This window comes from Cyprinus carpio, chromosome A21 (genome assembly GCF_018340385.1).
Source record: "Cyprinus carpio isolate SPL01 chromosome A21, ASM1834038v1, whole genome shotgun sequence".
Taxonomy (NCBI): Eukaryota; Metazoa; Chordata; class Actinopteri; order Cypriniformes; family Cyprinidae; genus Cyprinus; species Cyprinus carpio.
In genome coordinates, this window is record NC_056592.1 from 8,278,882 (window position 1) to 8,296,261 (window position 17,380).

At 35.9% G+C, this 17,380-nt stretch overlaps 1 protein-coding gene across 1 annotated transcript; it reads left to right on the top strand.

Annotated features, from left to right (window-relative positions):
* LOC109046045 (soluble lamin-associated protein of 75 kDa-like) lies at positions 1–14,981 on the top strand. Its single transcript, XM_042778838.1, is given in 14 exon segments — positions 1–178; positions 6,517–6,653; positions 6,962–7,061; positions 7,232–7,317; positions 8,158–8,329; positions 9,065–9,244; positions 9,805–9,927; positions 10,111–10,154; positions 10,156–10,205; positions 10,644–10,687; positions 10,788–10,905; positions 11,726–11,885; positions 12,117–12,282; positions 12,637–14,981. Coding segments are annotated over 13 exon segments (2,271 nt in total). The 5' UTR covers positions 1–178; positions 6,517–6,518; the 3' UTR covers positions 13,530–14,981.
* Positions 14,982–17,380: the final 2,399 nt, after the last annotated feature.

Sequence of the window (17,380 nt, forward strand, 5' to 3'; positions counted from 1 at the left end):
GACCTCTCACATTCCGTACAAAGCAGCTCCACGGGTGCGCGCGCAGGGCTGACCGCGCACAAGAGCTGACGCTATTAATAACAAGCGGAGGAGACGTGATTAAATCGGCTACTAGTTAAACAAACCGCTTAAAGGAAAATATAAAACACATAAAAACCACATCGTCAGCAGGGTTAAGGTGAGTCGACAGTTTTCCTCCAGTCGCGTGCATGGTTGGTAATTTCTCGCGTGTTGCGAACTGAACTGAACTGGCACGGCCCAGTATTGAGGGGATGCTGTTTATTTAGATATAGGCTACTTAGTAACTTAATCGATTATTTAAGATGATATATTTCATAATCTGTCAGGAATGGCCGTATCTGAGACGTTGTGATGAAATGTTACATTACATTTCTGGACATTTTGCTAAGATCAAAGAACGATTGGGATGTGCATGCGGCTTCAGGTGAGGGCGCACAAATATTGGGTAAAATATGAGCGTGCGCACTCACGCACTTAACGAAACTCGTGTTTACTTTCTGATTCCTGTATCTGCGTGCATTTTCAATAACTGATGTGATTGACAAGTCTGAATTTTAGCATTTTATTCGTTATTATTTAGACTGGTTTTGTTTTTGGTATGATAGTTAAATTCTTCAATCTTCGCCTTCTTGTTTAATGTTACTGTGATAAAATGTCTTGAAGCAGTAGTTTTATTAATGCTTTATTTGACGACTTTTTGTTGATCATAGAGCAGCATGATATGTGGTCTGACACACCCCCTCAGTGTGTTCCCTGCAGTTTGTGTGAATGTGACAGACAGAACAAATATCCTTCGTTTAATAAATTAAATCATTTTCGAGACAAATTGTCACTTATTTTGAATAAAGTTCATATAGTCAGTGGAGTTTGTAAACGGGCAGCTAACGACGTCCAATTCGTGAGCGAATCACTTAAGATGGATCTTTTCGATGATTCGGTTGAAGCCGGTTTTGTTCACGAAGCTGTCAGAGAGGATCTTCAAATCAACTTGAATTGTTGAACCGATCCAACACGAGAACTGATAAGCGAACCAAATTTGGTCTGACGAAATTTTATTTACTTTAATTAAAAATGTTGAATCATTTACTTAAGTGGTTTGATGAATCCGTCTTTGAATCGGTTCTTTAAAATGAACTATTCGAAAGAACCGATTCGTGACTTCCCACGACTAGAGGTGGTATTCGTGTCATATAGCGTACCCCTTTTTCATGGAAAGAGAACACCGTGTTCTTTTTGAACGAGAGAGAGAGAGGGGGTTCTGTTAAAAGAGATAATAGTTTTGAAATTAAGACCATGTACTGAGAATTACATGTTGATATCAGATGCTGCTGACATTTTTTTATTCTAAAGCACCAAAGAGACCACAGTTTAATGTAGTTTGATTTGTTAACCAATAATTGTTTGTATAGTGTTATCTACATGTGATCAACAAATTAGTCTCTATAAAATCTGTAAAATATTTTTTCTTTTGCATTTTAACCCTCAGAGTTAAACAAATGTTTTAAACTTTCGTCTCCAAGTTATTGTGTAGTTTGCTTTCTGGTCAAGTCCGTTTTGACCAAACCAGTTCAATCCAGCACCAGAATACAAACAACTCGCCCTCCCCTCAGAAACTTCACAATCTCACACACACCCTCCTCATTTTTATGAGCACAGCGTCTCTCGATCGCCAGTGATGTGTTTCTCTTGTGCATTGTTATCTTTCACTCTAGTTTGAGTTGTCATCAATCATTGTCAGTTCTTAATTAAATCGCCCAACAAGTTGGAAACTTGCATTTAGGATCATGTTTTTCATTGTCTTGATTGCCTTCCACCTAAAGTGTGCTGAGTTAACATTAATGTCACTGCCTCCAGAATTTTTCTTTTTGTGCTTGACTGCTAATTCTATCTGACAATGTGTGAATATGAGAGAACGAGGGAACCGGCTCATTTGTTATGTAACGATAGCTGTGGTGATCACATACATGTTCACACAGGCGAGCTGTCCCCTTGTTGTGAGTGTTACAGCCAGCTATTCCCTGTTCAGGCCAGAAGACTAGGCCTCTGAACTGTCATAGCTGCTTGTTTTTATATAAAAGATACTGGGGCTAGTTGTCACAAAGGCTATATATCAGTAACTGTAAGGTTTTTATCTGAACCTGCTCAGACTTCCTCTGACTTCACTTCCATGTGCAGTGGCTGTAATGCGCTAATAAAACCCGCAGCTGATTTTGGCCTTGGATTTATTAAGTTAATTGGCTTTATCTGCTAGGCATGTGTGATACTACAGCAGAGGCAAGAATAGATTCAGAGGCCCTCGGTAAACCGTGGCTGTGGATCCAGGATAGGGGGTTTCGGATTGCTATAGCTTTACTCAGAGTGGGGGGATGCTTTTGTTTTGCTAGAGTGAGACCATTGGTATTTTGGAATGCTGGACTCTATATGTGCTTAGTTTCAAACATACAGTGTGTATTTTAAACAGAAAGAAGAAAACAGCATCTAAACAGCATTAATTTGGATCATGCGACACTGAAGACTGGACTGCTTATTCAGCTTTGCCAGCACAAGTATGAATTAGATAGGGATGCACGATCATGATTTTTCATGGCCGATTCCGATACGATTTTTTAAATGCAAACTGGCCGATTCCGATACCGATTTCCGATTTTTTTTTCCATCTTTAAGCAACAAACAAGAAAGAAGGAAAATGTGCATAAACAAGATGTTTATTTGGTATTTAATAGGCCAAACTGGCTTTTGGCTATGGAAAACGATAACCGTAACCATCTGAAATTAACGGCAGTAACTGCACAGTAAGTAGCCTACATTCAATACAAACATAGATGGTACAGACATCAGCATTTAGCTTTTGTTTTTGAATTGTGTTGAAACTACATAGAACTGGCCTTAAATGAAAACATTAACTGTAACCATGGGAAATTAAAGGCAAAAACTGCATAGTTCTACAGTCCAAACAACACAATCAACACACATTCAATAAGATGTTTCTTAATCAGCATTCAGTATTCTAGTTTTTAAATTTGGTTTTAAATTAAAAAAAAGGTCTTTACCAGTGAGACTAAATAAAAGTATGCTATATAAATACATTATTCCAAAATGTTAAAATCAAATAATGTTGGTGCGAATAACACAAAGATGCAAAGTGTTTCATTTATCCAATTAAAAAAAAAAAAATAGGGTAATGATTCACATCTATATTTTTTACTTGAGCCAATGAAAAATAAATAACTATTGGCTCAAGTTAAAAAAATATATAGATGTGATTCATTACCCTAAAATGTTTTGATTTGATGAATGAAACACTTTTTTTTCAATGTGCTACAGCAGGTGAATTTTAAATCAAATTAAGTTGATGTAATTTTAAGGTAAAATAAAAATAATCATCCTATACAGAACTGACGTTTACTTCTGGCTTTTCAAACGTGTATGCAAGTTCTACTTAAAAAAAAAAAAAGAAAAAAAAATCCGTTTAGACAGTTTTCGTTTCTCATCCAACACGCGAGAAGTTGAGCTGAACGTCCCTTCACTATCTCCGCTTGTGTAGGGCGGTGAATTGAATTGAATTGAATTATTTCGTGCAGGAAAGGGGCTCTTATTTGTGCGCCAGTACACCAACAGCTGTTCGCTTCCTGCTATCTGTGCCTCAGACATGTAGCTCTGCACTTCCAGTTCTGAACGGCTGCCCGTGTCCTGCGCACAGATTTCGGAATACTTCCACACAAATGACATGATAGCGAATGATTACAATGTAGTAGAAAAAAGACCAAAAACCAGCTGATTGCCGATCGCGTATTTTAAGCAAAAACCGTCCAGTTCCGATTTATGGCCGGTCAACCGGTGCATCCCTAGAATTAGAATTTAAAATATAATGAAGTAGAAAACTGTTATTTTAAATTATACTGATATTTCACAGTATTACTGTTTTCTTATTGATCATAAATGGTGAGCATAAATTCGCTTTCTGGTTCAGTAATTTAAATAGCATTGTGATCGTGAATTTCACATGAGGGCAAAAGAGTTCCACACACAGATTTCACAACTGGTTCAAGTTAGTTGCATGGATTTGTCACAATGACTATCAGAAAACTAATTGCTTAGAAAGAGACTTCTGAGTGAGCTGTGCTTTTAGTGTTGATAATAAACAACAAACCGTTTTTACCTGTGATATTTCACATTCTTTTGAATGGTGGTGTACTCTGAATTATTATGCTTAGATATACTTTAAAAGTTCTAGAGATAGATAAAAATACAGGTATTAGGTTCCAGCTGACAAAGCTCTCTCTGTCTGCATTTCAGAGCTTTTGCTCAGTAACATTGAGAGCAGAGAGTGTTGGAGACACCAGACGTTTGTTTCCGGCTTTTCCTGTAGACAGCTGTTAAAAATGTGCCGCTGCACAACATGCTATTGATGTTTTTGCCTTCAGCTATAGCACACTCATTAAGCTTCATTTTGACGCATGCTAATGTTGCATTTAACAGCAAGCAAATCATAAGTTAAAGCATTTAAAAAAGATGTAGAGTCTTTTTTTATATATGATTAGTTGGATAATGCATGTATAATAAATAAACAAAACATGCAGCATGCAAAGGGTTTATAGGCTACAAAAACGTTTCTGTCTTAACTAGATGTGGAGTGTAATTTCTCCACCTTTAATGTAAATTAGAATTGCATTAAATAAATATGTTTGTGTATTCTGCCTCTCTGTGCTCCTTGTTTTTGCACCAAGTATAAGTTGATTTCCTTGATAGTTTGCAGGCTACTCTGAGCCTCAGGTCCTGTAGTGTGGCCCTCTGGCACATGTAAAGAGATCATGCATTTCATTGGGAGAATGCAGGATGTTGTGGGGGTGTTTTGGTGGCTGGTTGGGTTTTTGTGGCTCACTTATATTGTATATGATTGTGTGGGTGTGCTTGTATGGGTGGACAGATGTAATATTGATTTCTTGTGTGTGCCGTGTCCTTGAAAGTCACAGCTGTAGAATCTAGAACATTTAAACAAGGCAAAAACAGCAGTATTAGCAGTCATAATTTCAATGGCAGCCATCAATAGATTCCATTTCAAAGATCACATCACTTAGATATAGGCCTACTTAGATTTTTTTGAAGGATTTTAAACTTTTAATTATAAAAAAGTGATCTGCTGTACTACAACACTCATTCAAGCCTTTTTAGATTTTTTAAAGAAGTGAAGCTTGGCTTTGTGTGTATATGTGAGCAGGCATTTGTGTGTTTGTGTGTGTGTGTGTGTGTGTGTGTGTGTGTGTGTGTGTGTGTGTGTGTGTGTGTGTGTGTGTGTGTGTGTGCTACTGTTTGGTCTGATTGTCAGTTTGACACAGATAGTTTATGACAGTAGGGGATTCATCGAGGCCAGCTGAGGATGGACAGCAGCCAACCCACGATATTCAGGATAGTGTCTGCACTGTTGGAACAGAGAATGTGTATTTATGAATTTGTGTTATGTCTATGCTTTGTTTGCATTTAAGTTTTATTTATTTATTTATTTATTTATTTATTTATTTTATATGGTCGAAATTGCTTGTGCAGGGACTTGAGTTACCGTTAGAACTGTTTTCTCATTAGAGTTGAAGTGTGGAGATTTAATGAAGCAAACCTTGACTCTGATATCTAGTTAGATAATAGAGATCTTATGTCATGCACACATAAAAAAAGTGTAAACATCCCTTATGATTATTGAATTATTCTGTACCCAAACTGATTTTATGAGATTAAGATTTAATCTTAATCTCAGTTAAGAAAGTCTAAATTTTTTGTTATGCTTACACTAAACATAGCTCAATGTTGACTGCAGAATTCCTGACAGACACAATATTCACTGCAACATACAGTTCCCAGTCAACCTGTCTGGCTTCTATTGATAAATACTTCACTGTCTCATAATAAACCTCCTTATATATTCCTATATAATGGATAGAATTTAGCTTTCTACTGACTCCTCTGTGGTTATATGGCCAAAAATCATTAATTTTAACTCTCCATATTCTGAAGTATCTGTACAACCCCATGGTACAAAGATGCTGACTGACCCAAAGAAGGATTTGAAGAACCCAAATATAAAAATGTTGGACAGTAGGGGTTTTATACAGTGATCAAAAAACAAACAAACAAACAAAAACTGCTGAACAATCTGGAAGCTCAATGGTGAGAAGACCAGTTTCATATGAAATTGAAGCATGCAAGTTTAGATGCTGATGCTATTAAAAGATATTTGGTCAGGCAAAGATGACATAAGAAGCAACAGCAAGATTGCTGTTATAAAACAAAAACAAACATTCACAAGGAATTAGCTTTTTGCTTTTTCTCACTCATCAGTATGTTAAATTGCTTGCAGGTAGAAAGCTGCTTGAAAGAAATTAGTCATGAATTAATTTTCTGATAAAATTTGACATAGAGTTATTGATTATAAAACAAACAAACTACTGAATTCATTCAACAGAGAACTGAAGTTTCCATTTTTGTGACCTCTGACCCCTGCAGGGATGGATTTCCCTGTAGATGTGTTGGTGTCTGGCATACATGAGGACTTGGAAAGTTCAGCCCACAGCTACATGAACAAACTGCTCTACAGCAACCCAGATAACACACAAAACTTTACCCTGCCCAGCATGAGAAAGGTAAAACACACACAAAAGAGCTCAGATCATGTGGAGAATATCAGATGATACTGAAAAAGAAGCTTTTCTGTGCAAAGTTATATTGTATCCAATTTTACAATTTGGCATATGTAATATAACTCCTAAAATGACTATAATTAGTTGAGAACAGTTCATATAATACACTAAAAAATCTAGGTTTTACAAAAAAACGTTTTTTCCTGTTTAAACCCTTAAAAAATGGACCCTGTGCACCTCCACTGTGCCTCACCAGTGATTAAATTGTAGGCTGTAATATTTCTTTAAGAATCCTGTTCTGGCTCTTTTAGATCCAGATCAGCCCTGCCAATGTCGGGTTTGTTCCTCTTTATGGAGCCAATCTAAAACACAAAGTCCTGGCTCTGTTTGCTCCTGAGGACCAGTTCACAGGTACCCACTTTCCTGCCCCTTTTACCTATCATGATAACATCATGAATGGATTTTATGACAATAACATCATGGATGGTCTTATAGGAAAGTTAGATTTGAATTTCTTTAGTGTATTATTTACTTTTATTCCTCTTTGCCTCCCTTCTCTTTTCATTTTTTTTTTTTTCTAGCTGTGGCATTGTTCTTGGCTGGCCAGTGGTACGCAGTGGAAGATATTCTCAGAACATCAAATCCTGCAAGAGAAGGCCTTGTGAAGGTAATCTTTCTTTTTTTTTTTTTTTTTTTTGGAAAACAAAAAGACACTTTAATTAAAATAAAAAAAAAAACAGAAAGGTCGCTTCTTTTCCATGAAATAATTCAGACACATTTTTTTTGAATGTTAAGGAGTTTCTTGTTTTCCAAGTAAATATAAAGCAGAAAAAGAGAAGAAAGAACATTCAAATGTATATATATTTATTATTTATATATATATATATATATATATATATTAGTATGTGATTTAAAATCAAATCAGAAAGAGAGAGAGAGAAAACAAAAGCGAGGTTTGAGCAGTGAAATGTAGTGGTTTGGCCAAACAAATATTGCGAACAGACAGTAGTTTGTGGCGGTGTTTTTGTCTCAGACTCTACTCTTTGCACTCATAGGCTTGCTTTTATGCAGAATGCAGTCCAGAAATATATTTAAATGTACATACACAGGCAATCTTTTTCTTGCTCACTCAAAAATACACAATGCACCCTTTTTTCTTTATGCTGGCACTTGTTCATTCCACTGTAATGTGTAGCATAACACACTCCATGTGTTGTAATATCCTGTGAGGCAGTCTGGATTTCCTCTGCAGGAATATCATCTTTATATCTTGACTGTTGCATGATGTTGTACGCCTGTTGTTTAAAGTGAGCATGAAATGAAAATTTAACTTATTTATTTTCTAAATGTATGTTACTGTTCTTATTGTCAATTCATCCATATTTTATTTTGTTTGTTTCTTGCTTTCTTTATTTTGTAATTTTTTATCAAAATGTCTTAACTTGATCTCCCAGTGAAATGTCAGATACATTTTATAAACCGCAATTTATTTATTGTATTTGCGCAGGTAAGGTCTGTGGGGGAGAGGACTGTCTTATATGTGCTGAACCGCATCATTTATCGGACGGTGGAAATGGGTTCTAACGAGGTGCCGTTCTTGTGCCACGGAGAAGACGTCTTTGCGAAAATCCTCTGGAAGAAGGGAGAGGCGGTGGGCTTCTACTCTGTCAGATCTAAAGGTTGGTCCTTCTCCCTGGAGAGTCTGGCAATGCTGTAGATGCATTGCTCATTCTGAACATTGTGTGAATAAGTTTACTTCATAGAACAATCTACAGTGTCTTCATTAAAGGATGAGTGAGATGTATAACTAGGCTTTGCCTAGTTTATAAGAAGGAAAGCTCAGAAGGTTCTGTGGTATGGCCTAGTAATAAAGATCTTGGCTTGTACAGAAAGGTTGTAGATTCAAAAACCGCAATAATAATAATAATAATAATAATAATAATAATAATAAAACTTATTATTATTAATATCCTGCAAAAGATTTGATAGACATAGAAAGTTGTGACATATGGAAACACACGTCATGTTATGTTTATCATTAGAGAAGTAGTCAATTACAACAAAAAGTCATTAAATAAGTACTTTTGTCATAATTATTATTTGTCTCATAATTTTTTCTTTTGATCTCAAAATTAAGACTTGGTATGTTATATATTTTTTATATTATTATGACTTTGCCATAATTTAGATTTTTGCGAGATCTCATCATGACAGTATCTTAGTTTTGACTTATGTCATAATTATGATGGTCACAATTAAGTCATAATTTTGAATCTATATAAAAACAATTTGACTTTTTATGACACTTTTTTTTTAATCTCATAATCGACTTGGTATGTCATAATTATAGAATTTAGACATTTCATATCGTAAAAGATGTCTTTTCCATCTGCTGTGTTCGTTCTCTCGTACAGGTAGCTTGTGTAATAGCTTTGTGAGCCAGTGCTACCTGCTTCCTGTCATGGACTCTATATTTGTGCGGAAGGATCACCGTGGTAACGGTCATGGCTTGCAGATGTTGGAGGACTTTGTAGACTCCTTTAAAGATGATGAACTGGGCGTGAAATACCCTTTAACACCAGCAATGCAAAAGGGTAAGAAATCTGCTTCACATCTTTGAAATTTTAAATGACCCTTTACTAGTTTTATACTACTAATACTATAAGCTGTATTATTGAATATTAAGAAGCACAACTGTTTTCAGCATCGATAATAACAATAAATGTTTCTTGAGCACCAAATCAGCATATTAGAATAATTTCTGATGGATCATGTGACACAGAAGACAGGAGTAATGGCTGCTGTTAATTCATCTTTGCCTCACAGGAATAAATTAAATTTTATTAAAGCAAGTTTTTAAATTCTAATAATATTTCACAATATTACAGGTTTTTTTTTTTTTTTAATCAAATTAATGCAGCCTTGGTGAGCATGAGATTTCTTTCAAACACATTTTTAAAAAATCGTACCGACCCCAATATTGTAATTTAAACTTATGTATATATATCACATACAGTATATATTTCATTATTTACTTGTTTACTTTTACTATATATTATGCAATTAGATTGTAAGTGAATATAAATAGCTACATTTCTTTAATATGTTTTACTAAATGTATATAAAGAGTAATTTAAAAAAAATGATGTTCCAGTATGCAGACAGTACCTGAGCACATACCCGGCCGATGTGGACCTGTTGTGGGAGGTGGAAGGAGTTGGTGGTCCCTACCAGAAAGTGAAAGTGGCAAACAAACTTGGCTCCATGACACTACAATGTGAGCTTTTGCACTGGCTCTTCCTGCCATTATTACAATTTAACAGTTGTTGGTTGGTTTCTTAAAATGGCAGCTTTTACCAGTATATTTCATTGTAAGTGACATCACACTATCAGCTCAGTTTCACATATTTATTTGAGTTATAGGTTAGATTATAGATTGGTTGTGTCCATCTCCATACAGGCAATCACAGCTCATGGGCAGCACATTAAATAAAAAACTCTAAAAAAAGCATTCAATGAGGTGGAGATGACCGAGGAGAGCTGCCTGGACATCACTTAAAATCACTAAATTTTTAAATTTAAAATAAAGCTTTTTTTGTAATTCATCTCCTTAATAAAAGACAATTGATATCTGACTAAATCACCACTAAGTAATTTTCCTATCAATCTTTCCAAGCAATCAGGGTTTTTTTTGCAATATGATAGGTTTTCTTTTACATTAAAAGATTATTTAAGAGTGTTTTGTTGAGTCTTTTAATTACTCAATTAATGGTTTGTGTTTAGCTTCAGTATAACTAAGAAACACATTTTAATAGTTTCTGGTGGATATGAACCTATTATATAGGTCTTCCTTTAGTCATTCAGACTCAACATGCACATGCTTGCTTAATTGTTGTGCTTTGATTCTGAATGTGAGGTATTTGTATATTTGCATGAATAGAATCTGTTAACCCTTGACTGAGTAGAGTGAATTGTTTTCATTTTGGTTTAACAGGAGGATGTGGTGGTAGACAACAAACATCTCAATGTAGGAGAAGGTTTGGATTTTTGTTAAATTTATCATTCTAAAAACACCCTTTCTTGCCAAATCAAGTTGGTGTGAAAGCTTTTTTTTTTTCTTTCATCCTCTCACTCTAGAAATGAGAGACTTGCCCATTTCCACACGCACACGCAATAGTGAATGCAGACAAAAGAAAAGGCTGCGGGAAGAACCAGAAGAAAGCACCGCGGAGAACCAACCTGAAAAAATCAGCAGGTCTCTTAAAAACCCCTCACATACAACATCTCATTGACTGATTGCTTTTAGAGGTTTTACTTAAAATTACAGTAATGGGGATTTACTTGTGTGTCTCTGAGATTAAAAGCTTAATATCATAATGTCTTAAAATGACCCTCTGCCATGGGCCTGCTAGTAAACTGTTGATATTATATCCTGACAGGAATAAGAAGTTACATAGGTAAAGTGTATTAAATGTGGTAAAAATCCTATAGATCCAAAGGAGTGACCCAAACAGTATGTAGGGACCAGAGCACCCTAGAAACCACATAGAAACACTTAAAGAACTTAATATTTTATCTATTATAAATTAATGTTTTTTTAATAATACACCAACTAATGTTAAATTATGCCATTTGAAATGTTAATGTATAGTACATGTAAAAATTATTAACATTAAACCTAGATTAATAAATAAATAATTTAGTTCATGACACACTACTATTCAAAGTTTGGAGTCTGTAAGATGTTTTCAATTTTTTTTTTAAGAAGTATATGTATATGTGTGTGTGTGTGTATATATATGTATATATATATATATATATATATATATATATATATATATATATATATATATATATATATATATATATATATATATATATATATATATATATATATATATAAAATGTAATATTTAAGCAGCCAAAACTCTACTCCTTTAAGAACCATTCTTTTTTTTATCAAATTAAAAAACTGATACATCTCTAAGTTTCTTATTATTAGGAATGTTGAAAACAAAAAATGTAATGTCAGTCTGAAAAGATTAAATTACTGTATTGTCCTGTATTGATTTCAGAGTGGCTGAACCAGAAGCAGAGACAGAACCTGATGCTGTTGTGCCAGAGACTAAAGAACACACGGATGGAGAAAGTGGAGGAGAACAAGAAGGAGCAGCAACCTCTGTCCAGATGGAGGAGGCTATAACCAATGAGGCCCCTGCAGACACAGAAAGTCTGGTGAGGAACACAGCAGCATCCTTTATTGCTTGTCTTATCTGGTACACTAATTCATCACTGGTTTAATATGAGGCCAGAAAAGTTGGCTTGCATCAGTTGCCAATGCAAATTATGTTTCTGGTACATAAAACAATGTTCTGTGTGCCAGGTTTGCAAAATTTTGTCAGTTCACACATACAAATATGTACAAACCCAAACCTCAGGTTTTCAATTCTTTGTTTCTCTGTGAAGGTGGCAGAAGTCAATGGAGAAATGAGTGACAGTCAGGAAGAGGGAAATGGGAGGTCAGCAGTCACAGCAGAGGATGCACAGGCCACGCAAGAGCTCCTTCTAGAGGCTGAACCTGTCATCCAAAATGGCACTACTGATGAGATCGAGACGGAGGGAGAAGCACAGGTAAACTGTTTAGTTTGGGTTAAGGTTAAGGTCGTACTGTTACATGATTTGAGTAAACTGTATACACTACCATTTGGGTCATTTAATTTTTTTTTTAATCCTTTTATTGATTTTTATATTTTTATCCATTTCTTCAGTCTTCATAGCGGTCAGTGTGCTTTAATTTGTTAAGCTGTGGTACTAACATGAGCAATACAAGTTCAAACCCTACTCAACATTTTCCAATCTCTTCCTGAATATTTGGAACATTTTAGGAAAAATGAATTGCATAGTGTTATTTATTTATTTATTTATTAAGAGCATCAGTGTCGCTACATAGACTAGAACAGATTCATTATCTGCTTTGTCTTGTTAGATGACATCATTGGCACCCCTGAAGTTTCTGAAGTAGTGGAGCAGATCGACCAAGAACTTGTTACTGAGGAGAAACAGGAAGTTTCTTCTCCAGTTGAGGAAGAGGAAGTTCAACAGGAACAGGTAGAGGAAGTAGCCCCTGCAGTTGAGGATGTAGCTTCAGCAGTTGAGAAAACCGAAGACACTGATCGTCCACCAGCTGTTCCTGAGGCGCCAGTCATTCCGGCCAACCTGGTTGAGTGTGTTTCCTCTGTGCAGGACAGTGATGCAGTAGAGGAACCATCTGCTCCTGAGCTAGAAGCTCCACAGGAGGAGACATCTGCTTCTACTAGTGCAGCAGGTGAAGAAGAGGTCATTATAGAGACAGAGGAGCCAGATGTGAACCAACAAGATGAGACTGCCTCCAATGAGACACTTGAGACAGAGGAAAGCCAACCTGCAATGGAGCACTCCGAAAAAGAGGAGCCAGAGGAAGAGAAATTACCTGAGATGGATGAAAAAGATGAACAGAAAGAAGAGGAGGACACTGCCACTACTGAAGATGATGATGATGATGAGGGGAAAAGCTCAGATGAAATTCACGATTCTCCTCCAGGGGTTCGAATTCTTCGAGGAGGCAAGATCAAACCCGTCCCGCCAACACCCAAGCGCACATCCAGTAGACTGAGCAAAGCTGTCATTATACAGGTGGTTGATGAGGAGTTTGATGAAGAGGAAGAGGAAAACTTCACAAGCACTGAAGAGGAGAAGGGGAGCACAGAGGAAGATGAAGCTGCGGAACACAATTCGGGAGAAGAGGAGGACCCTCCGGTGATTGACAGGAGAGTGTTGCGGAGGAAAACCAAAGTGATCCAGTCCATACCCACAAAAGCAAAAAGACGTGGAAAAAACTGATTACATTCATTCTCCATTACACTCCAGTACACTACATTCAAAACACATAGTACATAAGTTAGTAAGTACTACTTAGTACACACTTATATACCACGATCTGTACTAGAAAGAATTCAAATGTCTTTTATACTTGGGTTAGGGTTTATAACAGGCAGTGTTTACAACATCTAGTTTTTGGGTTTGGTTCAGGTTTTGTTTTATGACTAAAAGAGAAAATTAAAACGGGCAGTATTTCATATTAATATGTTGTAAGCACAGTCCTTGATTTACAGTGCTCACAATTATAACTGTGATTTGAATCTTCCTTTACTTTTGATCTTCATTTATAATTTATACTTATTGAATGCAGCTTAAACTGCTTATAAAAAGCAGCTATAATCTTGCAAATTTCCCAGACTAAGATCTTCTATTAGGCGTGCTGTTGTGGATTGAGTTTAACCAATATCGTTTCAGAGTGTTCTCACAAATGTTTTGATTTTAAAAAAAAATTCACCTCACACAATAAGGTATTAAGGAGGCCCTTTCACATTTGAAACTACTTTTCAGATGATTTTGACAGGTTTTTAAATGTGTTCTCATATTTATTTGAATTAAGGCATTGCTGTGCATGCCCATGCATACACATGTACATTATAAGATGTATTCAAACATAAATATGCAAGTATATAAGTTTATACCTGAAGAAAGTGCAGGTTTAAAGAAAGTTTACATGAAGGCTAACTGTATGGTTAATTATATGGTGTGGTGACATTAGCATCCAAAACTGACGGTTTGCGTTTAAATGTCTTATTGTCTCATTTTAAATACCAACTCTAGATTATATATTAAGCGGAAAACTAATGCATAAAATATGAGTGGTTAATCTTAATAATTGTGGCTTTAAGTAATGTAATATTAAGAATCGTGTTGACACCTGTTACTCGTAGTGAAGTATTTCGTTGTTTTTTGTTTCGTTTTTTTCAAAAAATCGTAGCCCACGTGTTATTAAATAATTCATATTTTGTTAAAGCTGTGAAAGAAAGGATCACACATTTCAGTTTTTGAGTTTTAACGCTCCATGGTTAATGTGGGTGACCACACGAGGGCACACTTGGATGTTAAAAAAGCCATTGCGGGAGTCTCTTCACATTCTTTCAAGATTATTGTTTGTCTTCGCCGTTATCTCATTGTTGACACCTGAGGTCAGTTGCTAGCATTTTTATATCAGGTGAAAATATGGAAAAGAAAAGAACTCTAGAAACGTGTATTCTTCCAGATTTCATCTCAACTTAAAGGAGTCAAAGTTCATGCTTTTTTGGTGATAGGAAATCCAATTAAAAGTAGACATTTTTTATCACAATCTTGAGTGCTTTAAACTTTATTTTACTTGTTTAGGTGTTTGAGCAATATTTTTCTGGACTACTTTTCTCAAACTGTGATTTTCCTGTAGTAAATAAATACCTTTCTTGTAAATTCCATATCCTCGTCAGTTTTTTCAACCAGTTTCTTCCACATGCATGCATAAATATTAATGCACTGTGCTCTGAGCTGTGTAAACATACACGTATGGATGAGGCGGAGTAATTTTGTGCAGCTGGGTCGAATGATATTTCGGTGCTAAGCAAGGTTGGTCAGCTTGCATGTGCCATCTCTTTTGTGTTTTCTAACAAAAGTCACCCAGCTGGTTTCCTCTGCCTTACCCTTGCCTTGTTCTTCCAGCTTTTATCTATTTTAGCAAATTTTAGGCAATTTCCACATCTTTTGAATTTTTTTTTTCATTGACTGTATGTGTGTAACTGCTAATCTAAAAAGAGGATTGGTTGAGGTATATTTTGATGGATTTTAAAGGAAATAGATGGAAACCAGAAAGAAAAAAAATAAAACCTTTTGAACTGTGCATGGTTTTTGCAAACCAATTGTGCGAGGTATTGCTCTGCAAGTGTGTGTGTACCTGTATGTACGTCTGTGTGTTTGTGGTGTGAGTGCACTAGCTGCTGTGTGTTTTATGGTCCTGGCTGATTAAGCTTGGCACTGTCAGGAGTGGGTTTGTGTGTGTAATTAATGATGTGTCTCCTGCTCTCTCCCATGGTAAAGGCTAATAGGATTTCCCAGCCCCAGGCTACAGCGAGGAGAGGCTGGGCGCATGAGGAAGTGTGCTGGAGAGGAGAGGGGAGGCAGATTGCGAGAGGTGATAGGAGAGGTGACAATGCAGGAGGTTTGAGCAGGTGGAGGTGAGAGGTTACAGAGGAGTCTGGATGGTCTGGCTACACTTGAGAGGAGAATTTGGGCTGTTGTGGGAAAATGAGAATGGGTTAAAACTGTAAAACCTCTGGAGAAAGAAACTGCTAAAAAAGAAAAGAAACATGTAATTTAACAGTTGAAGGGGAAAAAAAGATTTTCTAGTAGTTTTGTTTTCTAAAAGGTAATTATTCAACTGTTTATATTTTATATTATATTAATGTATTACAATATTTACAAATGTTTCGAAAACTAGAAATAATTTTAGTTAATTTTCACACGTCAGTAAATTAGCTTCTGTTTAAATAGGTCAAATGTAAGTAGCCATTTAAACCATTTAATATTGCGTGTTTATGTAATATTTGCATCAATATTAATTTTTTTTTATTAAATATAAATAACAATAATAATAATAATTATAATAATATTAAATAAGTGTTAAACTAGCCATTTCAATAGTATGTATTGTTTTGCATCAATTTTCAAGTTATTCTACAAAAAATAATTTAATGATAAAGTATTTTTACAGTATCTGATGTATTTAAATATTTGCAGATATTTAGCAGAAATTTAACCAGCCACTTTTTAAACCATTTAATATCACTATTGCATATACAGTATGCACAGAATAGAAAACAATGAAATAACAACCCTCAAAATAGTTCCACTAAACAGGTTTATAATGTGCAATTGGGACTTGCATTTTGAGCTGAACTAAAAATACACAAGAACAAAGCTAAATGTAATTTTTCATCTGAAAAGAAAAAACAACAATCAAAAGTTAATTGAAACATTTGCTTAAAGCAAAAACAACTTTTAATTGTTCAGTTTCCTCTGCTATATTCAAGTTTGCTCAAATAAAACTGTTCACGATTATGATTAAACATTTGACCTTAGAAGAAATCAAGAAGAAAATGTGCGAATATAATAGTAATCTCTAAAGACAAAAGTAAAGGTGACGAGAAAGATAAAATATAGGCTGAAGAGAGCGATAGAGTAAGCAAACCGAAGTGAGGAGGGATGCTGAGAGGGTTTGCAGTTTCTAGGGGGTTCCTGTGCTTGGGGCTGATTGTGTGCCGGGTGGAGGGGGGCATTGTGGGATAGCATGGGACGGAGAAACTGGAGGGAGAGAGGTGTGAGAGAACGAGCAGGTGATTTATAACAACAACAGAAGGCTTCTCTCCCCTCCACCACCTCCTCTTCCCTCTCACTGAAGCAAAACAAGGAAATCCATTACAAAAAGGCTTGTGTGATAATGGACTTTGCGCTGTGTATGTGTGTGAGAGAGTATAGAACCAAGACATTGGATATATTTGGGTAATAAAACTGCAAAGATTTTTTCAGAGATATACAAGTGTGCCTGTGAAGCTCTTGGTCAAAGCATGGCCCCTGTCTGTATGTGTATGTGTATACAGACACATTTTCAGTCCCCAAGCTCCTTGCCATCACGTCCTCACCTCCCTGAGATAAAGACCTCTATTCTACCTCGCCGAATGAGATATGGTGCTGGCAGGCTCCAGGGAGCAAACAGAGAGAAGGAGGAGAAGTAAATAATAGAGGGATATGGCAGGCAGTAATGGTACTGTGGCACTGAAGACCACGTTCTCCACGGCAGGAGGGGCTGCATGTGGGAT